Source organism: Heterostelium album (assembly GCF_000004825.1).
Source record: "Heterostelium album PN500 unplaced genomic scaffold PPL_scaffold14, whole genome shotgun sequence".
NCBI lineage: Eukaryota > Evosea > Eumycetozoa > Acytosteliales > Acytosteliaceae > Heterostelium > Heterostelium album.
This window is the reverse complement of record NW_008805076.1, coordinates 159,511-186,957: the sequence shown is the minus strand read 5'-3', so window position 1 is coordinate 186,957 and position 27,447 is coordinate 159,511. Positions and strand designations below refer to the sequence as shown.

Sequence of the window (27,447 nt, the reverse complement as noted above, 5' to 3'; positions counted from 1 at the left end):
TCTTTTAGTTGAATTTATATTCTTTATTTTCTTTTTTTATTTGATCTGATTCTAATAAATGTTCAAAATTCATCCTATTTATAATAAATAAAACAGGATAAATTAGTTTCAATAAAAAGTTATATATAAAATTTAATTGAAATTATCAGGTTTTTGGGCAAAATTGGTGATTGAGATCTCAATGATTATAGTAGAATACTATTTTTACAATTTAACTTTTTTAATATTCAAGATTCAATCATGATTCAAATAAATTAGGAACACAATTATTCAAATCAGGTAATAAATTAAGAAAAATATATAGAGTGTTATTTTTTTCTAATTTTTGGGGTAAGTTTTATTTGAACACATGAACAAAAACCTGTGAATCAATTTTTTGGGGGAACTAAATTTATGTTTTTTTTTTGAGGGTTAAACAAATTAAAGTTAAAAGTATAGAAAAATACTATATAATCAATTATTTGATTTGTGTATTTTCATTTTATCCCTCCCCAAAAAATCAAAAAATTTTGAACATCTTTAGTGTGTGTGTTGGCAAAATAGTGATAAAATTCAAAAAAGGAAATAAAAACACAACCTATAAAATGAAAAAACACATTTTTTTATTATTCCTTTTTATTTGATTTGATTTGATTTGATTCTTAAAAGTTAAAATCATCATAATAAAAAAGTTCTTAATAATAAGAGAAAATTGATTATTATTCTTAAATTTACAACTCTTCTTTATTTTTAATTAATATGTTCGGTTTAACTTTGGTTTTTATTCTAACATTTTAATTTTAATTAAATTGCTATTTTTTTATTACATTATTACACATGTCCACTCTTCTGAATGAAATCCAGCCGTTCTGTTAGTACTTTGTTGAGCAGCTGCACTTTGTGAATTATTGACATTGATAGTTTCTTTGGTTAAAGATGATACACCACTAAAATTAAGGTTTTCCAGATTTTCTTTTTATCAAAAATTTAATTAATATCCTATTTTTTAAAATATTTGTTTCAATTATTTTTTTTACTTACTGTGCAACATTTTAGAAAGTTTTTAAAATAAATATCTATATAATTCAATAATAAATAATATTTATATAATTAAATGAATTTTCAATAAGTTTTGATTGAAATGATTCTTAAAAAAGTTCAAAATGTTTCCTTTTTATAATAAGAAATCCTTTCATACCAAAGAAAAAGGTATAGACAGGAGTCAATAAAATTTTTTCGATATATTTTATTTATTTGAAATAATAAAAGTTTTGTGGGTGCAGCCAAATTGGTGATTGTGATGTATCTGAATGAGATTTTTAGAATAAAAAAATTAAACTTAAAAAAGAAATAAAAAAAGGTTTGGGTCTAGGATTTTAAAATATAATTTATAAGAAATATGTTTCATTTCCATTTGTTATTCTTATTTTAGTGTTTTCTTTCACTACACTATTTTAAAAAGTAAACAACACATACTGGATCAGTTTTTTGGGTGAAATACTTATTCTAATAAACAAACTTTTAAAATAAATAATTGAATTAATAAAAAAACCGATATGTAGAAAATTAAAAAACAATTTTACTCTACATGAGAATATAAACCTAGGTTCAAAATAAAACTCTTATATTTCAAAACATGAAGATATTGTGGATATCAAGTAATCAAATTGTATTTTAAATGTAGAAGGACTTTAACTCTATATTTCTTGATAATAATTATTAATTTTTTTGTTAAGGTTATTTGGGAATCGATTGTTGAATATTTGAACTATCAATGACAATTTTACCAATATGGTTCTTTCTTTCATAAAATTACTAATTCTTAAGAAAAGTTAGTCTATAGAGGATGGGGAGGAGTATGGTAGACCAAAAATAAACTTATCAAGAAGTAAATTAAGTAGAATTATCATTAAAAATTTTAAAAACAATTAAATACCCGATTGGACATGATCATACAAGCTTTTAGGTTTTTTTATAAATAAACTGTTTTTTATTGGTTAATGATTAAATAAAAATAATTATTTAATTTAAATATTACATTATCGAACATCCCTTTGGGTGTTCCTGTCGAGCCCAAGGCTTTCCAAATATAGTTGTTTCATTGGTACTTTGTTGAGTTACTGAACTCTGAGAACTATTGATATTAATAGTTTCTATAGCCAAAGACGATACACTACTAAAATTAAGGTTTTCAAGATTTTCTTTTAAAATTTATTTAATAAATAAACTTTCAAAATTTGAGAAAAAGGAGTTAAAAAACTACTTACTGTGCAACATTTTCAAAATTTATATATATAATATTTGAATTCCAATTCTTATTTATTTTTTTGATTCAATTGATTTGATTCTTAAAATGATCAAAATTCTTTGTATTTAAAGGAGAGAAATAGATTTATTTCAGACTTTTTTAATTATATAACCCAATTTTTATTTTAGGTTTTATTATAATTCAATCTTTCTTCTATTGTATCACGATCAATTCCAATAGAATCCTTATTTAAATCAAAAAAAAATTAGTTTCATTTACTAATATTAAAACAAAATACCCCTATAAATTTAATTCTAAAATTTATTTATAATTTTGAAACCTTAATTGTATTCACAAAATCAATTTAAAATTAAAAAAATTTTATATTCAAAGAACTATCTTAATACAAAATAGATTATTTAATAATATTAAAAACATAAATAAATAGTGATATATTTTAGATTTAAAAACTTATTTATAAATAATTATTGGGAAGATCCATTTTTGATCACACCTATAAAAAATTTTGAAACATTGTAGGAGAAATTAAAAATGTTTTTTTTAATAATTTTTTCAATATCTTAAGAATTTAATTTAATTCTTTTTTTTTAAAAATACATTAAAATTTATACTTTTATTAGCTTTTTTATTAATTAAGGGTTATTAAATGATGGAATTGTAAATATACTCTGCTCAGTATATAACGTTGTTTCTCCATATTTTTAAGTTCCATCAAGAATTGAAGGAAGTTACCAAGATGAAACACAAACTTGACCATTAACACTGTATTGTTCAAATGCTGATCCCAATGAACTTACAAAATAGATACACCTAGTTGCACCAATCAAAGAGAATGCGATTCTTATTATCTTTTTGAGATTGCTTCACTCCGGGGACTCGTAAGTCTAAAAAAATGATTTAAACCCCTATTTCACACATTGTTGGCATGTTTTTTATAAAAATAATTGAAAATAAAGCACCAAATATAGGTAAACATAGCAGGTACTTTTGAACCCCCTTGCAAGAATCTCAGTTTTGTTTTTTCAAATTTTTTTTCACATTTTTTTTTTATTTTTTTATTATTCCAAATTTGTAAAAACTGAAATAAGTGGGGTGCGACTTTCTGAAGTGTTATTAATATCTCCAATTGAATCTTGGACGGATATCAAAACAAAAGTACAAACTTTCAATGATTGGATGAAAAGAAGGAATCTATTCCATTCTTTGTCATCATTGGCAGTGTTAAAATTATCTTCATATGAGTCTCCTGTTACTTGATCAACAGTAACAACATTTAAACCATTTGAAACATCCTTTAAAATTGATTCACCGTTGAAATCATTATTGGCTGTATTATAGTTGCCTGTACAATCAAGATATTGATTCATTGTCCAAAGGAAATTTTATGTTAATATTCAACAAGGGTCTTAATTTGTCTAAAATAAACCTTCAAAGTAATTCAATAAAAAGATTTGAAGCAAGTATTTTAATTAATTAATCCAGAATGAAAATAATGATTCATGGTTTATGTTCAAAAAGATTGGATCTTTGATAATGATATAAATTAATGTATTTTATTTATTACAATAAAATAATTTTTGTAATAGGGGGTGGAGTTTTAAAATGATTGGTTTTTAGTTGATGGTCATGCGATAGGCATAACCAGTTCCACTGTCACCTGAACTTGCACTGTTGCTGCTTCCACTACTACCACTTCCGGAGAGATATCCACCACCGCTTCCAGAGGCGGATGTACCTGAAGTTCCTGAAGTTGCTGTCGAACCACCACTACTATATCCGCTGTTGGATGTCGAGGATGACGACGATGACGATGATGATGAAGTTGTTGAACCACATATTCCTACCATTTTACACGCCTCTGACGGACTTTTGGAAATTCTTACATCTCTAATCAACTCTTCTCCGTGTTCAGCAACAACTTTTTGACAGATATGAATCCAAGATTGATCTCTGAAAACCTGACAATCGGTATTCAACTCCTGTAGCATTGTCGATATCGATTGATTCTCTTTTAAGTAGGTGATGACTTGACCTGCCAGGTATTCACATGATGGACACTCGAATCCAGAGTGTGACTTGGATGTTGGGTTGGATCCGCCTGTAGTTGAAGAACTGCTAGTTGTTGTGGTAGTAGTTGTTGGTGTACAAATTCCAATTTCAGTACAAACAACATCTGGACTCTCTTTATTCATTATTCTTTTGATTGCCTCGGGCATGTAGTCGGCTACCAGCTCTTTGCAATCGGTGGACATTGATCCAAGAATATTACAACTCTGTTCGAGATCAGCAATGATCTCCTCTTCGGTTTGATTCTTCTGAATATATCCTTCTATTTGACTGACCAAGAAATTACAAAGATTACATTCCAATCTATCTGTTGAAATTCTATTTATAATTTGATGTTGTTGTTGTTTTGGTTTTTTTGGTAGTTGTGGTTTTTGTTGTTGTGGTTGTTTAATTTTTAATGATTTATCACTATTATCACAAATGTCATTGGACGATAACTTTCTATCTAGAATGTCTTCAACTATCGAAAAGTCGGATTTCGATAACATGTTATAACAAACTTCACTCATTTGATCTGGCATGAAGTGACAGACTTCATTGAGTTCCTGTTTGATCTGTTGACGTTCAATGACTTTGCCATCCTCTGAATTGTCAAGACCCTTAATATATCCAACTAGAAATTTACAAAGTTCGACTTTATCATCTTTATTCTCTTTGTTCTCTTTGTTCTCTTTGCTCTCTCTTTGTTTAACACTAACCGAATAAACACCACAATCTACTAATAATACAAATAATAACAATAAAACTACAAATTTATTCTTTTTTAAACTATACATTTTTAAAAGTTGTTGTTGTATTTATTTATAAAAATAATCTATTATTATTATTATAAACAATCATTGATCATTTAAAATAAATAAAAAACAAAAAGGAAAAAAAAAAAACTTTCGCAAAATATAAATAAAAAGTACTGATTTAAATCGGACTAAAAAAGCTTTCACACACCCACAACACTGATTGATTGTCTTTTTAATGGGGTGATTAGTAATTAATTAATATATAACACCCTTTTTTTTTTTTTATAATTCATTGTCAAATATGTGTGTAAGAAAGTAATTCGTAAAGTAAATAAATGAATGAATTCTTAAAATTTATAAAAACAACAATTTTAAGAGTTATATTTATAGATATTCATACCTCTTTGAAAATTCAAAATAGGTTTCTTGATCTAACTTTTTAATATCCCTGGTTAGTAATATTAAAAGAATATTTCGGTGGATCTTTTTGGTTGTGGTTCTAATACAACCCAAAGAACGATTGTAACTGTAAAAAAAAAAAAAATATTGATTTTGCCAAAATTTTAGACAATATGATCAAAATTTATATGTAACCCCTTTTTTAAATTGAATTGTATATTGACATTTAAGCTTAATTAAGTATAAATATAAATGTCATGGAGATGCGGTAACTAATCCCAGAGAATAAAGAATCGATAACTCAAAGTTAGGGATATCCTATAAATTAATTTAGTTGTAAAATAAAATTTTTGTTATATTAAACTCTGAAAAGATAAAAAAATTCAAAGAAATGGAACAAAAAGTAAATATTTCTGTATTGGTAACATTATTTATATCATTTATATTATTAATTGTATCACTTTCAAGTAAGATTTTAAAAAACTATTTATATTATTTTTAAAAAAGATATTAATAATTTTTATTTTTTTTTTGGATAGCATATTGGTGGACTTTTAAAGAGAAATCTACAAATGTACAATTATATTATAAATATGATTGGATTAAGAATATAACAAAAGATGAAACTTATTATCAAGGTTGGGACTCTACCAATAAATATACAATGCAACTCTTTGAAGCTTCGATTTCTTTTGCTATAATTGCCTGGGTATTCACAGCATTTGGAATGGTATTGGTGCTATTATGTATCTACCATGAAAAAGTACAACAAAGTAAATTATTAACTACCCTTACAAAATATACACCAATGGTAAGTAATAATAACTATATTGTTACATTATTATTTATTTTTTGATTAATATTTTTTTATTTTATTTAGGTAATTTGTTTCTTTTGTTTTCTTTCAACTTTTATATTTGTTGGTATACCAAAAAGTTTGAGAAGAGATTGTATAGATCATGGATATATCGATCCCGATGGACATTCAAGTAGTAATAGTGGCAGCAATGATGCAATCTGTGATGAAGAGCATCACTATCACTTTTTTGGAAATAACAAACAACATATTTGGCATCCGACTACAGGTTGGATTTGTATATGTATTTCAACAGGTCTAACTTTTCTATCGACCATCCTTTCAATGTTATTCTCAACATTCTCTGATAAAATAGATTATCCTTTAAAAGAGAGTCAATATCTATTATTATAATCTAAAACAAAACAAACAACCAAACTCTACATTAATTTGCAATTTTAATTTAAATATATAATTTAAATAAAAAAATTGAATTTTAATTTCATTCTTTATAATATATATTATTTAAATAAATATTTAAATATCATTGTTCAAAAAGATTTTTTTTAGATCGTCCTGGTGGTGAGATGAGTTGGCAGATAATGAATTATCTGCAGATTTTTTAAACAATGAAAGACATTTTTTTGGGTAACACAACACCCACTGTTGTGAGATAATTGATAGATTAAAAAAAATCTATCAATCGATTATTTAATTATATTATTTTAAAAAACGATTGTAATAATAATAATAATATTAATAGAGTAACAAATGTTTATTACAAAAACTAGAAAACTATATAGTTCTTATAATTATAAATTATCATTAAATAATAGATATTGTAGTCGTAGTAGTAGTAATGCTACTTCAATAAAACCACTTGAAGGATTTAAAGTTTTAGATTTGAGTCGTGTGTTAGCAGGTCCATGGTCTTCACAGTTGTTAGGTGATCTTGGTGCAGATGTTATCAAAGTAGAATCGATACAAGGTGATGATACAAGAGAATGGGGTCCTCCTTTTTATAAAGTATGAATGAATGAAACAACAAACAACAAACAAACATGATATTTGATGATAAATGTTGATTTAAAACTTAAAATATCCTCTAACCATCTTGTTTTTCTACTTCTTATTAAAGGATCCAAAAGGTAACATAAATACAGCTTACTTTAGTTGCACAAATAGAAATAAGAAATCAATTGCAGTTGATTTCTCTAAACCTGAAGGTCAAAAGGTAAACTATATCTATCTTATTTATTAAATCATCATCATTATTATTGCTAGAATTCTAAAAACAAACAAATTATTATTATTATTAGATTATTCACGAATTATCAAAAGAGTGTGATGTTTTATTGGAAAATTTTAAAGTTGGTGGTTTGGAAAAATATAATCTAGATTATAAATCTATTTCTTCAATCAATCCAAGTATGATATCAACCAATTAATATTAGTTAGGTTAATAATGATGATAGTAATTGATATTAATATAATAATAATAATTTGAAGGAATCATTTATTGTTCTATTACTGGATTTGGTCAGAATGGACCGTTTGCAAATTTGCCTGGTTACGACTTTGCAATTCAAGCGATGGGTGGTTTGATGAGTATAACAGGAACTGAGAGTGAACCGATGAAGTGTGGCGTTGCAATTGTCGATATGATGACTGGAATGTACTCGAACGTTGCTATACAGGCAGCACTACATCTTAGAAACCAAACAAATCGTGGACAGCATATCGATGTAAGTCTGCTGGATGTTCAAGCTACTTTCCTGGCTAATCAGGCATCCAACTACCTGGTTACGGGCGTCAACCCAAAGAGAATCGGTAATTCACATCCAAGTATCTCTCCGTACGATTCACTAAAGTCATCGGATGGATTCTACGTTGTTGCTGTTGGCAACGATTCACAATTTCATTCACTTTGTAATACCCTTGGTGTCGACAGATCGATTAGTGGCGACGCTCGATTCTCTAGTAACGCAAAGCGTGTTGCCAACAGACAAGAGCTGCTTGAACATTTGAATGCGCGATCAATGATGAGAACAACCAAAGAGTGGATCGATCTTCTTGGCAAAGCAAATGTCCCATGTTCACCTATCAATCAACTCTCGGAAGTCTATTCACATCCTCAGATTCAACATAGAAACATGGTATGGGAATTGGATCTATCTGAACAACCTACACCAACACCAACCACTTTGAACAAACAAAAGACAACTCCTCAAAACAAAGTGTATGAACTTGATAAACTAAAGGTTGTTGGTTGTCCAATACATTTCAGTGAGAGTAAGATTCACACTGAAACAACACCACCACCAACGCTCGGACAACATACCGACGAGGTGATGGAGCGTTTGGGATTCTCTGAGCTGGAAATCAAACGACTAAGAGATACAAAGATAATAAACTAAAAATAACAGATATTTTATTTATAGTTGGAATTTCCAATGTAGAGGTACAGATGAAATTGAGAATTGTAAAGTATTGTTTTGTTCTTGTATCTTTTCAAAGACTTCTTTGACTCGATAGGTGAAATTGTTGTAACTTAAATCCAAGACGTAGAGGAACTGATTCGATTTGATTGCATCGGCAAAAGCAAGTGCACCGTCGTCGCCGATTTGATTTTCGCTGAGATTCAACTTTCGCAGGTGGATGTTGTCTTTGACTGCTTTGGCCAGAGAGACTGCACCGGCACTACCGATTCCGACATAAGCAAGCTCGAGATGTGTCAACGATTTGTTCTGAGTGAGTGAATAAGCAATGAGAGGACCAAACTTGGAGCTGAGACTGTTCTGACAGAGATTCAACAGTTTCAATGTGCTGTTGGACGCCAGTGCATTGGCAATATGTTGTGCACCGGTAAACTCTATTTGATTGTTAGAGAGATCGAGGAGTTTCAATGTAGTGTTTTCTAATAGCGCTACTCCCATTTCATCTGCGAATTTATTACCGAGTTGGTTGAGTGACAGTGAGAGTGAGGTAATCGAGTGGTTTGTCTTGAGTGACTCTGCCAAGAGTCTGCCAGATTCATCGTTGATTCTGTTGTCGGACAAGTTGATTCTGGTCAGAGTATGGTTGACGCTGAGCGACTGTGAGATATCCTTGAGGTCGGCACCAAGCTGGTTACATCTAAAGTTGAGATCGGCAAGTGATTTGTTCACCTTGAAAGCACTACCCAGTGCTTTGGCTGTGAATTGTTTCAGTTGGCAATCGGCAAGGTTCAGCTCTGTCACAGAGGTATTGACCGCCAGTGACTCGGCCAGCAGCGAACCGGAATGGTCATCGATACGATCGAGATAGATGCTCTCGATGACGTTGTTGACTTTGAGTGATTCCGAGAGTATGGAAGCGGTCTGTCCATTGATATGATTCCATCCCAAGTAGAGTTTACGCAGGGTACGGTTGGTACGCAAGGAATTGGCAATGGCAACACCACCCTCCGGTCCAATGGCATTGTAGAACAAATCGACACAGGTCAACGACCGATTCTTTAGGAGTGCACCGGCCAGACTGATAGCCGTTTGGTTACCGAGTTTATTGAGACGGAAATCCAGAATCTGAATGGTGTTATTCTCGTGGAGTGCCTGGATGATATCGACGACAAACTCGTCGTCCAGATTGTTGTTTCTAAACGAAATATGAGTGATCGAGTGATTCGTACGGAGAGCGTGACCGATCGCCTCGAAATTGTCTGGCGATACCCAACGTTGATAGAAACGGAAATACTCCATCGTCGAGCAATTGTCAAAGAACGAAGTAAACAGCGACTTGGAGAAGACGTTTGTCATTATCGGTTTTGAGGTTGCCTTGTAGAACTTGTCGGGAAGACGGTCTGGCATTGTATGCTTGAGAATATTGATAAACTTTTGGAACGATGACGACTTGTCGAGAATCATCGCTACGTAGTAAAAGTTGAAGCGACGACCACCATCGATGATGCCTTTCGACACCAGACGTATCAGCGATTTCAGATGCTTCGGTGACTTCACTACAAAGTGGTGGAATACCTGTGGTGTTATCTCTTTCGCCCAGTACTTGCAGACCAGTGACATTGTTTGAAGATCTTGATTCGGATTGACCTTTACACCACTGTTGTTATTGATACTGGATTGGAGTGAGTTGGATAGCGGCTGACCACTGGAAGACAAGCTTGATTCCTGGCCGCCAGCAGCAGACTTTTGGTGAGGCATGGGAGGAGAGCGATACTCTAGTTTGATCTCTGACTTTTCACCATCGATTCTACTCTGTACCAAAAAGTTTAGAATTCTCAGAATCACCGTATGTGGTAGACTATTGAATCTACTATCGCCATTGCTCGACATCAAACTTGAACCACCACTACTCATTCCGCTATCTACCAAACTTGCACCACTAAACTTTCTATTACTAGTTATTAAATTATTATTATTATTATTACCTGTGCTAGTTACTAAATTATTATTATTATTAAAACTTGTAACTAAACTTATGCTATTATTATTATTATTGTTATTGTTATTGATTGTTGTTGATAATGATATGTTTGGAGATGTAGAGGGTGTACTTTCGTGGTTGTAATAGTTATGTACACCCATGCCTCTTGGTGGTGAAACAGATAATTGCTCCATTTGCGACTTTAGATGTTTCTCTTTCTTTTTGTCTTTTTCTTTTTCTTTGTGTTTAGGTGAGAGCGATCTTAGGAATGCCAACGGTGAAGATGGTCTTCTTGGTCTTGTTTTGGTATGCTCAGATGCATTGCTGTTGTTGTTATCTCTTGTCATTCTATCACTCTCACCATCACTATAGAAATCTAAATGTTGAAACTGTTGATGTTGGCTCATTGGTGGCAAAGGTGTTGTTGTTTGTTGCTGTTGTTGTGTGGTTGTTTGTTGTGGTGGTGGTTGAACTGTTATTGTTACATTATTTAAACTACTAATATTATTGTTGTTGCTATTGCTATTGCTATTGTTGTTATTAGATGTAGGAGGTAAAGGTGGTGGTAATCTACTTATTTTTAAAGTATTTTGATTATTTTGTTGATTATTATTATCACTATTATTATTGTTATTATTAATAATTGAATTATTACTATTTATATGTTCAACTTCCTTGTTGACATCTTCATTTTTTGCCATAATTATATAATTAATATAATTGGATATTATGCTTGTTGTTAACTTTTCCTGATTTTTATTTATTATTTTATTTTTAAAATATTATAAAAGGAAACATACAATTTGTTGTTTTAAACAAAAAATTAAATAATAATAAATAAAATTAGCAATGATAAAAATAAAACTATTTATTTTTAATTATTATGACACTTCCAACCTTATAATGGTCACAAAATTAAACTAATTTTCAGACATTTCGTCTGGTAAAATTTATGTGGGTAAAAAATTCAAGGTGGTAAAAAAAAAAACAGTTTCAAAAAAATAAAATCTTTTAATTTACATAATTTGATCTAAAAGATTTAAAAAAAAGGGTGATTTATTTATTTATCTATTTTCATTTTTATTTTCTGTTCTTCAAAGAATTTGAAATAATAAAAAAATAGAAAATAAAATAAATAATAATATATTTAATTAATTTGTGAAATGCTAACTATATCATAGTTTTATATGTTTTATTACAAACAAGTTAAAATAAAGTTGAATTAGATTGATTGATCTTTAAAGTAATAATGCAATATATTCTCTTATAATAAAGTTATCTTTAGAATTTGATTTATAATAAAAACTTTTGAACTTTTAGAAAAGTTGAATATTCAATATGGTAGTTTAATATGATCAACTAATTTTAATTCACTAAAATGGAACTATATGGTCATAACCCCGATTTTGAAATGGTAGAAATCAAAATTGATATCGATAGTTGAGTTGAAGGGAGTAGTCTTTGTTGTTGGTGAGTCTTTTTAAATAGATCAAACTTTTTAGAAAAGTTTCACGAGTTATTCCATTGTTTCTCCATACTTTGAAAATAGAAACAGGTTTCATAGATGTTAGTGATATATTTCCCCTGATATACAATTGAAGTCATACTTGTCTCAAAAAATCTATTTTGTTGGACCAACCTCTGCATCAAGCACTCCCTTTTGTGTGATCTTCTGCTCCGTCAACATCTGTCAGTTGGGCTGTCATGGTAGGATTTGTTGTAGGCGTTGGCTCTGTTGACAAAGACCAATTGGAAATTGACAAATTACCACTAGATTTTGTAAACAACACTCCTAGGTTTTTATTAATACCAAGTCAAATCACCAAAGGAATCTGGTTTTGCTACCTGGAACATCTCAATCGCTTTTGGAACAGCTTCAAACAATAGAATGGATACGTGCCCAAGTTACGAGATGTTATCAAAGAAAGAACTTTAAATATTAATATCAAAAATTAGTTGATCATATTAAATTACAATAAAAAACTCATATTCTCAATTATTAATTATCATCTTCTCTTCATTGTCTTTGCGTCATTGATATCTTTTATTTTCTTTATGTTTAAAAATACTAAAAATACAAAATACAAAACAATAAGATTATTTATTATTTAATAAATTAATGAAATGTTGATGATTACCCATTGAAATTACTACACCATCTTTGTTTTCAATCTTTTGATCAGAGTAATCGATATTGTTACCGGCTGGATTTGTTAGGTGACCTCCACACGCAGAGAGAATGGCGTGTGGCGCACAGATATCCCAATACTTCATACCGACAGTCGGGAATACATAGACGTCGGCAAGTCGCTCAATGACCATCAGTGCTTTGAATCCTGCACCACCGGCACGAATAACTTTGTCTGGTTTGATTAGTTGGACTGCTCTATCGACTTGCTCGTTGTAGTGCGATGCTGTCGTTGCCAAGATGATCTTGTCGCGATCCTCCGGTTGACGACGGTCACGCACACCCACCACTGGAATGCCAACGATGCCATACACCGAACGGCCTACCCATTGCTCTGCATTCTCACAGGCATCGCCAGCGACATCGACGAAAGGCTGGTGAATCACTCCGGCAATCGGTGATCCGCGACGACTGATTCCAATCAGTGTCATCACACACTGAACGTTCCCAAGAGTGAATTCACGTGTTGCGTCGAGAGGATCGATAAACACTATCAGCTCGCTCAATGGAACTTCGATGGCATCGTACGACGCCAGTCGTTTGAGTGATGGTAAAACAGTTGGTGTTTCACCGATTTGCAACTCTTCCTCGCCAATGATTCTTAGCTCTGGCCAATAACATCTCAGACCTGCAACTATATGTTTCTGAACTGTGATATCTGCAATAGTAACTGGATCATCTACACCTCTTTTTTTTGTTTCATTTTTTGAATTTCAATGTTTAAACAAATCAATACCAATGTTTTGTTTTCTATTTTAACCAAAATCTATGATAATTACTTATATTTTACATCTAATGATCCAGATCTATAAATATTTCTAATGATATCACCTGATTGCTCTGCAAGCTCTAAACAAACAGATACTAACTCTACCAAATTTATACTCATTTTTTTTATATTTATTATTAATTATAATTTTGATCAATTTATTATCACTAAATTAAATCAACAACAAGTTTTCGATGAACTGATCTACAAAGTTTTTTTTTGAAAATTTTTTGAGCAAAAGTGCCAAATTCATGCAGATAAAATCTGTCGTCAAGCTAGATGGTCAACATTTCTGTTCATTTATTAAGTAGTTTTTTTTAGTATTACAACATTGAAAGCTTTTCATTTGATAATCATCTATTAATTAATTTCAAAAAGATATTTATTTATATTAAATTGTATGAATAATATTTTTTCCAAATTAATAAAAATACCATCATTATTTCCAAACTATTTTATGTTTATTTTTTTTTTATTTGGTCTTCTTTGACATTGATGCAATGTTGGAAATGATACGTTTCTCAACGGCGACTTGAGTTTTACCCATGAGACCCAACAAAAAGATGCACTCCAAGGTGACAAAGAATGGAGCGATGAACACTTGGAAGATGTTGTCGACCAATGCTGGACGACGACCTTCAAACACACCGTGTCCTACGAATTGCAATACCCACGAAACAATGTGAACACCCAAAGCAAACATAAAAGCATTGCTCATATGCAAAATTGTATACTCTGCCAAATAGTTTGCTGCCATAATCCATGCCAATCCTACAACCTATATATAATACATTCATATCATATACACATCATATTATAATATAACCACCAACACCATATTTTGTTAGATATATATAAAAAAGAATAGAATAGAATAGTATTTGGAGAATCAAATAAACTTACACCAACTCTGATATCAAGGACACAGTAGTAGAGTGAGATTAACAGTGCAATTGGAGTGGTGATTGAAACTGGGAGGAATGTTGTGATTTGGTTCAATTGCTGTAAGTAAGGAACTGCCTGTGGTACATTGACAAACGACAACATTACAAATGCAGTATAAAGGATAGCTGGTACAAATACAATATGAATGAATTTATTTCTATTTATTGAAAGGTGTGGTAGGTAGTAATTACATTAATATATTATTAAATATTGTTGTTGCTATTGTTACTGAATTCAACAACATAATAATAATAATAATAATAGGTTGATTAAACCTAATATGATAATAACTAACTAACTAATTACATACACATTATTATGATGATAAGCACCATAAGATGCAGCTTGATCAACTAAATTAAATAATGCCATTTATTATTGTGTTAATATTGTTATTGTTATTATTTACAAATTAATTATAATTATATAAATAGATAGATAGATAGATTGATTGAAGAGCAAACAGACACAAATCATATTAATCATTAGCATAAATTGCAAGGAAATTTTTAATTTTTTTTTAAAATTTTAAAAATGGAATGGAAGATATTAATTTTGGTGAATATCGGATTGAAAAAAAAAACGACATCCTATGCCAATTTAGGATTGTTGGAGCTAGTCATCACTATAACGATTTTGAATGTGATCAATGATCAATGAAAAGCAGAGTATATCTTTTAATTAATTAAAAGATTTAAAACTTTAAAATATTAATTTTTTGAAATTTACTTTGATTTTTATTCTTTAACAAATAATAATTGAGTGATTCAATGATTCTATTTATATACATCAACAAACAAACAAACAAACAAACAAACAAACAAACAAACAAACAAACAAACAAACAAACAAACCAATTTTATAGTAGTATATAAATGATCTAATTAGTTACAACATAACATAAAACAACACGACTAAAAATAGATACTTTTACTATTATTATTTATTTATGATGATGATACCACTAATTAGATGAACATGATTAGTACTATATAATCGTTTCTGTGATGATAATGGTGATAATCAAAAATTTGAATGATGGTTTGTGGTGTGATTTGGTTGAACAAATAAATCAAATCAATACTAAATTTCAATGTAATGAATGAAAATTCGCAGTATTAAATTTTTGAGTAATAAACAAAAAAAAAAAAAAAAAAAAGTAAAAAAAAAAACATGATCGTTAAAAATGATGTAACAACATGTTGTTTTTACTTGATGTTTGCAAGAGTGATTACCCAATCATTTATTAATTTAGCAAACTTTCTAATATAATTCATTCTCATTTTTAATTATTTATTTATAAGTTATTTATATATTCTATTAATAATACTTAAGAAATATTCAATATTCTTTATTTTATTTTATTTGTTTGTTATCAGAAATAGTAATATATATTTATATTGTGTGTTCTATTTATATATAATTTAGTATTAAAGTTTTTTCAAAAATAAACAGTAATAATTGTGTGATAATAAATGATAAAAGATGATGATCAATCTTGGGATTACTATCTGGAGAGATGGCCACATGGAGAGAAACCTACGACAAGGATCATGTTGATCAGAAACAAGATAGAGGAGCACTTCACAAAGAAGCTACCACTGCCCGATCAATATAGATCGTCGGTATGGCAAACGATGCAAGAGCTCGATAAACTCATGGGTAATCCCGAGCATAAAGACATCTTTCAGAATCAACTACAGATCTCCGACGAGGAAATAGAGTCAGACGTTGCAACCGACGTAGCAAGAACCTATCCCTCATCAGACTACAAAAAGAAATTGAAATCAAAACAACTTAAAAAGTAACTAAACTAACTGATCCAATCTAATCTAATTCAATTCAAATAATACTAATCTAATTCTTAATCGATCAAACAAACATAGCTGTAAACAATCTTTATATAACGTTTTAAAAGCATATGCAAATTATAATAATGAAGTTAGATATACACAAGGAATGAATTATCTGGCATTGGTATTACTATGTTATTTCACAGAGGAACAGTCATTTTGGTTGATGGATTTATTAATTAAAAAACATGGGGTTAGTTATTGTAGTTTAGAAACATTATAATAACACAACAAACTAAGCTTTTACTTTTTTCGACATTTTTTAGATGAGACATTTCTTTAGGAAAAACAACACACTGCTGCCGTCGTACTTGAAGATCTTTGAAAATGAATTGGGAGCACACCTTCCTGCTCTATCGAAACACCTGCATTCATCCGGTGTTTCTGTGTATATGTTCATTCAGTCTTGGTGGAGTACCATCTTTGTATATATATTACCAGTTGAATCTATATCAATTGTTTGGGTAAATAACAATAACAATCAAAATAATAATTATAAATATTATTATAATAATTTTCAACTAATTGGTAATTCTTAATTGTTTAGGATTATTTCTTTTGGGGATCGAATTCAAATGGTATGGCTATTGAAGTTTTATTTAGATTATCTATTGCACTGTTGAAACTTTTGGAACAATATTTGCTGTGTGATGGACTGTCGCAATTCTTTGATACCATTAGGAATAAGACACCGACTATCGATCCATTGGAGTTGGTCTATCAAGCAAAGGACGTTGTACTCACCGACGAAACCACAAAGTTTCTACGTGACAAAGTCACTGCTCTCTCTGTACAGGAAGACGGATTAGTTCTCAATACAATTTCACCTGATACCGCCGCAGCTAAAAATAATAATATTAGTAATGGTATTAAACAACAACAGCAACAATATTTAAAACAACAACAACGACAACAACGACAACAACATGATAATAATAATAATGATGATGAAGATTCAGAGGATATAGAAAATCTATTGGTTATAAGTGACGATGAAGATTCAATAGATTCTTTAGAGGACAATGAGCTATATTCAGAGGATTTCGATAGAGGTGGAAAATGTATAATCAACTAATAGTTAATCAAACTATTCGAGAAACCCAAAAAGGCAACCTTTTTTTTTTTAACAACAATCATATTTAACTTGCAAGTGCAAGTTATATTCATTCAAATTTTTTCAATTATAAGAAAGAGAAGAGAACAACAAATAAACTAAATATATACCAAATGATTTTTTGGAAATAATATCTAAATATAAATCTATGTTTTCAGGAAACTTTTTTTTTTTGTTTTTTTTTTCAATTAAACAAGAATCATTTAAGTCTTTATGAAAATGGATTAGTAACTAACAAACTTAAGTTGTCTTGTGTGTATATATGCATATTCTGTTTAAATAAAATATAAAATCATTCATTTTATTGGAGTATAATTTATTATTATTTATATTTTCAATTTATTACTATTATTATATTGTTATTATTATTATTGTTGTTATTATTGACCTTTCATCTCCAAACAATAAGGAAGTAAAAGGGCAACAGCAGGCAGGAATATGAATCTTGAATTTCTCCATCCTTTAATGAGAACGATATTACCTACTACTGGGAACAATTGATTGATAACAAAGAGTGAAGCCGGTGCAAATGCAGCACTCTTTAATTTTGTAAACATTGTTAAATCTTCTGTTGCTTTTGTTGTCGCTGCTGTTGTTGTTGTTGTCGCTGTATTTATATCTGTTTGTTGTTGTTGTTGTAGTTGTTGATCAGTTGATTCCAATCTCTTTAATTCATCACGCATACGATTATCGATCATCTTTGTATGATATTGTGGATAGAGACTGATCGATGCCAACGAGCCTGCAATCAGTAGGGCAATGGCACCGGTGACACCTTTGGCATTGGTGTAGATGGTGTCGTTGGTGTAACGCGACCACCTATAAGAACAATAGAGATAGGCAAGTGGTGCCATCATTGCATTGTACGAGAGATGCAGCCTGTACAGACCGTGGTCAGTCATCTCCTTGTGCTTTGAAACCGGTGTGCCAATTGGTGGAATGAACGAACCATTCAACACACCGAGAAACTGCTCACAGTAATTCGAAATCAGAACATTCTTTGATTTACGAAGATGTGCTATGACACCTCTTATCTTTGGTAACAATGTGTAGTTATCACCTGTTATTATTATTATTATTATTATCAAATGAATATTCATTAATATAATAAAATATTAATATGTCAAACCAGTTTTGTATTTTTTTTTTTTTTAATTACATACGATTTGCAAACAATATTTTAAATGTTTCAACAGCTACTTCTTGGAGATACAATGAATCAGAGTGAGCTAATTGATTCAAATTCGATATGAATTCATTTGAGCCTAATAATTGTTGTTGATTTCTCTCTAATTTAAATAGTTTGTTTTTTAGTTTTATGTCTATGGGATGTATTATTTATTGACTTGTTTACTTACTTATGTACATTAAAGAAAACCAAAGATTGGTTGCAGCTTCACAATTCATTCCTCTTAGCAACATTGTTTTCGCAACGATTGTAGATGCTCCTTTCTGAACTGCTTGTTCTCCAAATACCTCTATAGAAATAACATTAACAATTAATGAATTATTCACAAATTGTAGTTTACAAAAAGGGTTGAACCAATACATCTACTACTACATACCATAACCTCTTGATATAAATTCTTGAAGTGCACGTATAGCAGTTGCCTGTACAGTTGGATCATTATCATCCAATGATTTTACCAAAACATCTACAATTCCATTTTTGAATAACTTTTCAATAGTATGATCTATTATTATTTAATGACAAAGATAATGATGTTGATGTTAATACCAATAATTAATGTGTTATTATTTTGATTATACTTACAGATTGGAGCTCTTACTACAATGTTTAAGAGAGCTTCAGTGCGTTCCAATGGATTATCATTATTGAGTATTTTTTCGATGTCGGAAAGCATGATCTTCTCGTCGAAAGCCAGATAGTCCTGATACATGTCAAGGGCAACCGCTGAAATCAATGCACCGACACCAATCCAAAAGAATCTAGGTGCTCTTTGGAATTCTTAAAAATATTATTATTATTAATAAGAACAACAACAATAATATTATTGATTAAATAAATATGCATGTGGTTTTATTCTATTTTTACCTTCTTGATTATGATTCACCAATGAATCTTCTAAAGAATCTAAATGTTCATGTTCATTGCTATTATTTCCTTTTTTAGAGGATGATGATGATGACGACGATGATCCAGAAGAAGATGATGATGTCGATTGATATCTCTGTAGTTTTATAATATTCGATTGTTGTTGTTGTTGTTGATTAAATAATGATGTTGATGATAATACAGATGTTTTTAATGAAGAGAAGGTTGTTGTTATTGTTGTTGATTTATATACATGATTGTTGTTGATTTTGATTTGATATCCTCTAACTATATTTTTAATCATTTCAATCAATTAATTGGTAATATATAAAATGATAATAATTTAAAATAATAATATAAAAATGATAAATAATATGAAACAATGTGGAAAACAATTATTAATACAAAGAAAAAAATAAAATAAAAAAAAGGATATTTTTTTTTTTTGATCAAGCAATCAACTTCACACACGATAATTTTTAATTAAAAAAAAAATAAACAAATAAATTTAATGTTTATAAAAAAAATTTTAATATTGACTTTTGTCAATCAAAGAAACAACACAGCTTTGTGGTGGTCAAATCAATCAATCTTCATTGCTATAATATTAATTATGTGAACAATTTCAAATCTATTATATTTTTTAAGAGTGTTTTATTTTAAAATAAAAGTCATATGGTTGATGTTTGTGGTACTTTACTTTGTTTCAGTATTATTATAACGTTATCGACCAAAGTGCAGCGAAAATAAAAAATTCAAAAAAATAAAAAAATAAAAATTCAATTTATTCTTTCGGTTGACGAGAGAAATGTGATTTTTTTTCGTCTTTTTTTACTAATATTTTTTGACTGTGATATCAATTATTTGATTTCGATATAATATAAATAATATTTAAAATGTCCACAAGTATGTTGTTTTTATATTGAGAAGATTAATCAGTAAATAAGATATTAATGTTACCTCTCTCTTAAATCTACTTTATATTTTTAGAAACAGTCAAGAAATCAACTACAACTACCGCCAAACCAAAGGCTGTTGTTGCTGCAGCACCAACTGAAAAGAAACCAGTTGTAGCTGCTAAAGTTGCAACTAAGACTGCGCCAGCTGTTCCAGCTGCAAAGAAGACTGTTGCCGCTGCCAAACCAGTTGCTACTCCAGTCGAGAAGAAGAAGACTGCCACCGCAGTCGTTGCAGCTGCACCAGCTCCAACTAAAGCAGCTACACCAACTAAAAAGGTAGCTACAACCACAACCACAACAAAGAAGAACATCAATAGCAAAACAGTACAGGAACCAGCATCAAAGAAGAAACAACCAGTAAAGAAGATTGTTCAAGAGGAAGAGGAAGATGAGGATTTCGACGATGAGGAATTGGAAGAGTTGGACGACGATGAAATCGCTGCTTTAGAGAAGGAATTTGGTTTAGATAAAGATGACGAGGAATATAATCCAGCTGACCACGGATTCGGTGGTGACAACGACGACGAAGATGATGAAGATTTCGATTCTGCTGATTTCAGTGATGAAGATTTCAGTGATGAAGATAGTGATGATGATGAAGAAGAAATTACTCCACCACCAAAAGCTCAAACTCCAGTTAAATCAACTAAACAAGTAGCAACAACAACACCAGTCAAACAAACAGTTGCCGCCACAACACCAGTTAAACAAGCAACTACTACCACCACCACCACACCAAAGAAAGCAGATGCATTCGCTAAATCCGAGGATATCATTCCACTTTCCAGTGGAAAGAACAAGAGAAAGGCTGCTCCAGAACCAACTGTTGAGCAACAACCAAATACAAAACAACCAACACCAAAGAAACAAAAAGAAGAAACTACTACCACCACCACTACCACACCAAAACCAATCGAAAAGAAACAACAACCAACCAAACAAATTCCAGCTGCTGCCAAGTTGGCCGCTTCCAAGACATCAGCAACAACAGAGAAGAAACCAAAGAAAGTTGAAAAAGTAAAGTCAACAAAGAAAGAAATTGAAATTACTTCTGAACCACATGTAAGTTTATTATTATTTCACTCCCATTCAAATTCATTAAATCATTTTTCAAAAAGATAAATTCTAACAAACTTTTTATTATATTATCTACTATTAAAATAATTTATAGGAAGCAGATAAAATCATTTATATTGGACATTTACCACATGGTTTCTTTGAGAAAGAGTTGACAAAGTACTTCTCACAGTTTGGAAATGTAACCAATGTAAAGGTCGCCAGAAATCCAAAGACCAAAAAATCGAAGCACTATGCATTTGTAAAGTTTGATGATAAGGAGGTAGCAAAGATCGCCGCCGAATCAATGGATGGATACATCATGTTCAAGAAGAAATTGATTTGTAAAGTTTCAACCTCTGTTCCAAAGCGAGCATTTAGACCAAACAAGAGACCAGCCACAACTTTAAGATCATCATCTAAATCAACAACAACAACTACAACAACTACAACACAATCACAACAAACACCAACAACAAGCAACAGCAACACTGAATCCAATCGTTTAGCACGTACTGCCACCAAACAAAAGAATTTGAAATCGAAACTAGAGAAATTAAAGATCAACTACACCATTCCAGCTCCAGTAAAGATCTAAACAAAAATTAATTTAAATAAAACAAAAAATTATTTTGTTGACAACTATTTTTCAATTAACATTTATAAACATATTTAATTTGGATATTCTTTGGAACTATTTTCATGAAATAGTTTATTTGCTCTAGAGTTATGTTACCCACACTTTAGGAACGATATTTAACAGAAGTATTTAATTAATATAATATTAATTTGTCAAATTTTGTAAAGTTTTAACAAAAATTTTCTTTCTCATTGTTTTATAAATTATAGAGTATTAAATTCATTCTTAAAATTCTCAAAAGATATATACTATTATTATGAAATTAAAGTGATAAATATATTATAGATTTATTTAAAATATTTGTAAGACAGAATTATATATATTCTTATATTTATAAATATTTTAAAAAACTAACCTATTTTGGTTTTTTTTTTTAATTTTAATGAATAATTTAGTTTTCTTTCTAGTACCGAGTCTATCCAATGACATTGAAATGAAGAATAATATAAGTTTTTCTAATAACCCTATTAAACCAAAGCTCTTGTCGATCCACGTGTGTCAAAGTTGTCGAGCATGATTTGCTATCTAATTCGGACGATATTAGTCATATGTTAAAACGCTAACAGGAAAAGTATTTGCTGAAGGGGAAGACAATAGCAGTAGTGAATTTACGTTCAATTTGGATGAAGGAAGAAGGTATGGCTTTACATTTTTAACATATCACGTTAGAGTAACAGTACCTGATACCAAAATGGTATCATCAACACTCAACAATAGAAAGTAAATTTTTTCAAATAAATCTATAATAAGTTTATTATTTTTTGCAACATTAATTTTTTATTGTTTTTCATGAAAATCTGAATTGATTTAAATTTTTTTTTTTTGTCAATCATCATTTTTATTAGATATTGATATTTACAATCAAAATGAGTAATAACAATAATAATAATAATAATTCACCATCAAATGATAGTCCTTTATCAGTGTCATCGAGTGTAGGATTGTCAACACCAGGCATCAATGTTACTTCTACATCGGCAACACCCAGTTTCACCGGGATTACAGCATCACAGATATCGTCGTCAGTCGGCAATCCATCGATAAGTCCACTGGCATCGTTCAGTCAGTCACTGCCAACATCGTTGTCCGCTGCGAACTCGCCGCTGACCAATACGATGTCGTCGACCTATCATCATCAAGCGATATCGACATCGAATTTGGCGTCGGCTATCAACCCGACCAGCAACACAACAGCATCGTCACTCTCTACAGCATCGTCGGCATTGGCCACTGCCAACAGCGCAGCCGCGCCAACACTACCGCAAAAAGAGATCAGTGTAAGCTGTTTTGAATTCCTGTATATTGAAATGATCGACTACATCGTCAAGTCATCGAGAGACAAGACTCAGATATCAAAGAAATTAGAGAAACTAGGATATAAAGTTGGTCATAAACTTGTTGAAAAGTATGTAGCTCAATTGATTTATTATTATTATTAAACAAAAACACAAACTAATACTTATCTAACTATTTATACGATATATATATATAGATTAACAATTGAACAACAATTATTATCAGAGGTATTAGATGTTGTAAAGTTTATTTGTAAAGTATTTTGGATTGCTATATTTAAGAAATCAATAGATAGTTTAAGAACCAATCATAAGGTATGATAAATGAATTACATCAAATGAATGAATGTTTACAATTCGATTAACAAACAATTGTTTATTTGCTATTTATCTATCTATATACGTAGGGTGTATTTGTATTAACAGATCAAAGGTTTCAATGGTTACTTCATCTTTCTTTCGATCCCAACTCAACAACCAAAGACTGTTCTGATTATGTGTACTTTGCAATCGGTTTAATCAAAGGTGCCATGGCAAACTTTGGATATAAATCAACGATCACATTTGAAATTCAACAAATACATTCAGTTGTATTTACAATCAAACTTGAAACATAAACATATAACAAAACAAAGCAAAGCAAGAAAGAGTGATAACAAAATGATATCAATAACCATAACAAATCATAAAGAAATTAAATATATGTAATTAATAACTTGATAAAAAATTAAAAATATATATATATTTGTTATAGATATATCATGTTTGTTTGTTTTGTTTTGTTTGTTATTCATTTATTTTTAACTTGTTTTCTCTCTATCTAGATCTTAATGTAATTACATCATCATCATTATTATTATTATTATTATTATTCTTCACTTGCTTGTTGTTGCTTGTTTACACGGTGTTTTCTTTCTTTAAAATAAATCTAAGAATATCTGTAATACTGATAACCTTGACGAGTGTCATGTCCTGTTGCACAATGAATACTCTATGAATTCGAGATGCAACCATCTTTGCGATTAACTCTCTAAATGTATTATCCAATGTACAATATACCAATGGTTTCTATATATTTGTTTTGTTTTGTTTTGTTTTGTTTTGATTGTGTTTTGTTATTTTAATAAAACGATAGTTAGCTTAATGTTTAATATTATTATTAATACTTTCATATAAGACTACACTTACTTCTGAATTATTAAGTTGTCTAATACAACTTAGGAACTTCATGATTGTCAGTTGGAGTACATCGGTCGATGGATTGTTAATGAACAGTTTTAGATCCTCGCTACTAATGGTTCCAACCAGCTTGTTATTCTCATCGACGATTGCAACGCCACTTCTCTGATGTGTATCCATCAATCTAAATACATCGATTGCCTTTACATTTGTCGTTACCGATGTAACAGGTGATACACCTAAATCTTTCAACTCTGAAATCTTTACAACAATAAAATAACATTTAATTAGTTTGTTTGTTTGTTTGTTTGTTAAAACATCATGACTCAATTGAAATGTTAAACAAAACTTACCTTTTTATCTAGAGATGGTAAAATATCAACACCAATATTCTTCTCTATGAAACTGATTATCGATGACTGTGAGATGATATCCACCAACTTGTTATTCTCATCGACTATTGGAACTCTATGTGTACCTTTCGAGAGTATCTCCACTACCTTTAATAAAGGTGATCCTAAAGTAACAGAATTGAAAGGATTTCTTCTTGATAAATCTAAAATAATAATTATTAGAAAATATAAAGTTAATTTCAAACAAACAAACAAATTGTAATAATAACTATAATGATAATAAAACATAACATACATGTTATAGATACATCAGTAGGATGTTTAAACATTTTCACACCAAAGTTTACAATATCCAATAGAGTCTGTGCCTGAACATTGTTATCATTGATAAACACTGTAAATGAAACCAAATCACGGATATCTAGAAATCCACTATATTTATTTGCAACCAAATCATATACTGGTACCGATTGAATCCTATTATCAATTAGAACCTAAAATAAAATATAAACAGATTTACAATTGTTAAAATCAATTACTGTTTTTTGTTTTGTTTTTGTAAAATCTATTATTATTATTTACATTAAATGCTTGTGCTGGAATAGCATTGGAATCTACTTGAACTATTTTATTCTTTGTTCCATGTAGTGAATCTACTTTTTGTGATGCAAATATTCTTTCGATTGGCATATTTTAATATTATTTAAAGTATATAAATTTATTTGATTATTTTTGTTTTGTTGTTTAGATATTATACAAAGTTATTATTTTTTAATAAATTATTTGTTTTCTATTTATAAATTTTATGACAAAACTATAAAGTGTTTTTAATATAAAAAATTAATAATGAAGTTGTTTGTTTTTTTTTTTTTGCTTCCCACCACAATATTTTAATTATTTTTATTTATTTTATTATGAACATGCATACCTAAACCAAACCACACACACACAATTGTGATTAAATTTTGTTTTGATTATTTTTTTTTATTTTTTGACAGGCAATGATTTTGACAACAATCCAATCTTAAACAGTACTGTGACTGATCATTACAATTCAAAATCAGTAAAATATGGTATGATGATGATGATGATTAAGACTTTGATTGTTTTGGTTGTTTAGATGGTTAGGTTGATCGATCTTGTAGAATGTTGTTGTTTGATCTGATTTGTTTGATCAATTCCCAGGAATAACTTTGTTGTGATTACAACAACATTTAGAGAGATATGAAGACCTAGTATCGATAGTTATGTTTATAATTTAATTCTATTATTTGTTTGTTTGTTTGTTTTATTTATTTATTTAAATATTTCAAGAAATTATTGGCAGATGTAATAACTTGTGAAATCGATTGGTCAAGATCATCCTGTTCACCTTCGACCCTAATACCAACACGATCTGCAATAACGGTGGGATCGCTCTCCAAAACGATACCTTCATCGATAATCTCATCCAATGTCAACAGTGTCAAGTTTATATTATCTAAAATCGTCTTTTTATTTATACCATTCCTTTTTGAAATTGATTAGTATTCATTCATAATAATAACTATAATAATAATAATAACAATAATAACAATACATACTCTGACAAAGAATGTAAAGTTTCAGTAAAACTATTTATAACATGGAGTAGTGCCAATTCATTTTGATCTCTGTCTCCAACGACGTAAATGATGACATTCGAGTATGCCTTGTATATAATGATATAGTTGTCCAACATTGCAATTTCGCCTATAATATTATTATGATAATGATGATAATAGTAGTAATAATTGATCTGTCAATAAAAGAATACACATTATCATTATCATTCATTTCTATCTATTCGTAAAGTGTGATTGATCATTACCATTTACTTTGGCAGTCTTTTCAAATATACGTTTCTCAAAAGCTTTCTGTTTGTTTACATTTTCGAAATCATTACTATAATACTTTGCTATAATTCTATTACCCTTGTTATCCAAGATAAAAAAGTATTTAACACTATATAACTATATATAATTTTATCGATAGTGTTTTTATATTAGTAATTAGATCTTATTAATCAAACTAATATTATATTTATATTTAAAAATGAATGATCAATATAGTAATCATTATTCTTACAAAATTTGACATTATATATTTCTTTCGCTTTTATATATATATTAACTGATCACTAATAAAATGAACTGTGGTATATATCTATCGATTGATTTAAGATTTACTTTACTTTTTTTTTTTAATTAATAACAAACAATAATAATAAATAAAATTACAACAACTAACTTTTCTTTTTATAAATTGATATCAAAAAAAAATGAACCGAAATAAATCATAATATATTGACTCTGACCACTTCAGTGTATTAACATCAGCACCACTCTTAAATGAC

General features: G+C 29.6%; 15 protein-coding genes across 15 annotated transcripts; 6 read left to right on the top strand and 9 right to left on the bottom strand.

The window, feature by feature from the left end:
• Positions 1-132: 132 nt before the first annotated feature.
• PPL_10449 (uncharacterized protein) lies at positions 133-3,175 on the bottom strand (the record flags this gene model as incomplete). Its single annotated transcript, XM_020581224.1, has 5 exons — positions 133-198; positions 815-926; positions 2,018-2,155; positions 2,981-3,040; positions 3,165-3,175. 5 exons carry the CDS (start codon positions 3,173-3,175, stop codon positions 133-135), a joined length of 387 nt encoding a protein of 128 aa, XP_020428011.1.
• A 131-nt stretch (positions 3,176-3,306) lies between these two features.
• On the bottom strand, positions 3,307-3,615 carry PPL_10448 (uncharacterized protein; the record flags this gene model as incomplete). Its single annotated transcript, XM_020581223.1, has 1 exon — positions 3,307-3,615. The coding sequence occupies one exon, from the start codon at positions 3,613-3,615 to the stop codon at positions 3,307-3,309; it is 309 nt and encodes a 102-aa protein (XP_020428010.1).
• A 246-nt stretch (positions 3,616-3,861) lies between these two features.
• On the bottom strand, positions 3,862-5,091 carry PPL_10447 (saposin domain-containing protein; the record flags this gene model as incomplete). Its single annotated transcript, XM_020581222.1, has 1 exon — positions 3,862-5,091. One exon carries the CDS (start codon positions 5,089-5,091, stop codon positions 3,862-3,864), a length of 1,230 nt encoding a protein of 409 aa, XP_020428009.1.
• A 751-nt stretch (positions 5,092-5,842) lies between these two features.
• PPL_10446 (uncharacterized protein) lies at positions 5,843-6,661 on the top strand (the record flags this gene model as incomplete). Its single annotated transcript, XM_020581221.1, has 3 exons — positions 5,843-5,918; positions 5,991-6,262; positions 6,332-6,661. The coding sequence occupies 3 exons, from the start codon at positions 5,843-5,845 to the stop codon at positions 6,659-6,661; spliced, it is 678 nt and encodes a 225-aa protein (XP_020428008.1).
• Positions 6,662-7,018: 357 nt separating this feature from the next.
• Positions 7,019-8,621, top strand: PPL_10445 (CaiB/BaiF CoA transferase family protein; the record flags this gene model as incomplete). The annotated part of the gene is made up of 5 exons (XM_020581220.1): positions 7,019-7,273; positions 7,386-7,481; positions 7,567-7,675; positions 7,757-8,539; positions 8,596-8,621. 5 exons carry the CDS (start codon positions 7,019-7,021, stop codon positions 8,619-8,621), a joined length of 1,269 nt encoding a protein of 422 aa, XP_020428007.1.
• Positions 8,622-8,682: 61 nt separating this feature from the next.
• PPL_10444 (leucine-rich repeat-containing protein) lies at positions 8,683-11,367 on the bottom strand (the record flags this gene model as incomplete). Its single annotated transcript, XM_020581219.1, is given in 3 exon segments — positions 8,683-10,098; positions 10,118-10,342; positions 10,612-11,367. 3 exon segments carry the CDS (start codon positions 11,365-11,367, stop codon positions 8,683-8,685), a joined length of 2,397 nt encoding a protein of 798 aa, XP_020428006.1.
• A 677-nt stretch (positions 11,368-12,044) lies between these two features.
• PPL_10443 (uncharacterized protein) lies at positions 12,045-12,602 on the top strand (the record flags this gene model as incomplete). The annotated part of the gene is made up of 3 exons (XM_020581218.1): positions 12,045-12,080; positions 12,268-12,355; positions 12,481-12,602. 3 exons carry the CDS (start codon positions 12,045-12,047, stop codon positions 12,600-12,602), a joined length of 246 nt encoding a protein of 81 aa, XP_020428005.1.
• A 70-nt stretch (positions 12,603-12,672) lies between these two features.
• bpnt1 (bisphosphate nucleotidase) lies at positions 12,673-13,743 on the bottom strand (the record flags this gene model as incomplete). The annotated part of the gene is made up of 3 exons (XM_020581217.1): positions 12,673-12,717; positions 12,818-13,541; positions 13,634-13,743. The coding sequence occupies 3 exons, from the start codon at positions 13,741-13,743 to the stop codon at positions 12,673-12,675; spliced, it is 879 nt and encodes a 292-aa protein (XP_020428004.1).
• Positions 13,744-14,095: 352 nt separating this feature from the next.
• On the bottom strand, positions 14,096-15,851 carry PPL_10441 (uncharacterized protein; the record flags this gene model as incomplete). The annotated part of the gene is made up of 5 exons (XM_020581216.1): positions 14,096-14,401; positions 14,527-14,725; positions 14,879-14,921; positions 15,298-15,344; positions 15,781-15,851. The coding sequence occupies 5 exons, from the start codon at positions 15,849-15,851 to the stop codon at positions 14,096-14,098; spliced, it is 666 nt and encodes a 221-aa protein (XP_020428003.1).
• Positions 15,852-16,205: 354 nt separating this feature from the next.
• Positions 16,206-17,496, top strand: PPL_10440 (RabGAP/TBC domain-containing protein; the record flags this gene model as incomplete). Its single annotated transcript, XM_020581215.1, has 3 exons — positions 16,206-16,372; positions 16,455-16,509; positions 16,969-17,496. The coding sequence occupies 3 exons, from the start codon at positions 16,206-16,208 to the stop codon at positions 17,494-17,496; spliced, it is 750 nt and encodes a 249-aa protein (XP_020428002.1).
• Positions 17,497-17,915: 419 nt separating this feature from the next.
• PPL_10439 (uncharacterized protein) lies at positions 17,916-19,895 on the bottom strand (the record flags this gene model as incomplete). The annotated part of the gene is made up of 6 exons (XM_020581214.1): positions 17,916-18,354; positions 18,695-18,824; positions 18,894-19,013; positions 19,101-19,229; positions 19,310-19,504; positions 19,592-19,895. 6 exons carry the CDS (start codon positions 19,893-19,895, stop codon positions 17,916-17,918), a joined length of 1,317 nt encoding a protein of 438 aa, XP_020428001.1.
• Positions 19,896-20,487: 592 nt separating this feature from the next.
• On the top strand, positions 20,488-22,204 carry PPL_10438 (RNA-binding protein; the record flags this gene model as incomplete). The annotated part of the gene is made up of 3 exons (XM_020581213.1): positions 20,488-20,497; positions 20,582-21,612; positions 21,722-22,204. The coding sequence occupies 3 exons, from the start codon at positions 20,488-20,490 to the stop codon at positions 22,202-22,204; spliced, it is 1,524 nt and encodes a 507-aa protein (XP_020428000.1).
• Positions 22,205-23,112: 908 nt separating this feature from the next.
• Positions 23,113-24,158, top strand: PPL_10437 (trafficking protein particle complex subunit; the record flags this gene model as incomplete). Its single annotated transcript, XM_020581212.1, has 3 exons — positions 23,113-23,651; positions 23,739-23,856; positions 23,949-24,158. 3 exons carry the CDS (start codon positions 23,113-23,115, stop codon positions 24,156-24,158), a joined length of 867 nt encoding a protein of 288 aa, XP_020427999.1.
• Positions 24,159-24,469: 311 nt separating this feature from the next.
• Positions 24,470-25,763, bottom strand: PPL_10436 (uncharacterized protein; the record flags this gene model as incomplete). Its single annotated transcript, XM_020581211.1, has 5 exons — positions 24,470-24,532; positions 24,730-24,981; positions 25,074-25,276; positions 25,369-25,567; positions 25,656-25,763. 5 exons carry the CDS (start codon positions 25,761-25,763, stop codon positions 24,470-24,472), a joined length of 825 nt encoding a protein of 274 aa, XP_020427998.1.
• Positions 25,764-26,365: 602 nt separating this feature from the next.
• Positions 26,366-27,191, bottom strand: copZ1 (longin domain-containing protein; the record flags this gene model as incomplete). The annotated part of the gene is made up of 4 exons (XM_020581210.1): positions 26,366-26,582; positions 26,657-26,763; positions 26,930-27,064; positions 27,180-27,191. 4 exons carry the CDS (start codon positions 27,189-27,191, stop codon positions 26,366-26,368), a joined length of 471 nt encoding a protein of 156 aa, XP_020427997.1.
• Between the last annotated feature and the right edge of the window lie 256 nt (positions 27,192-27,447).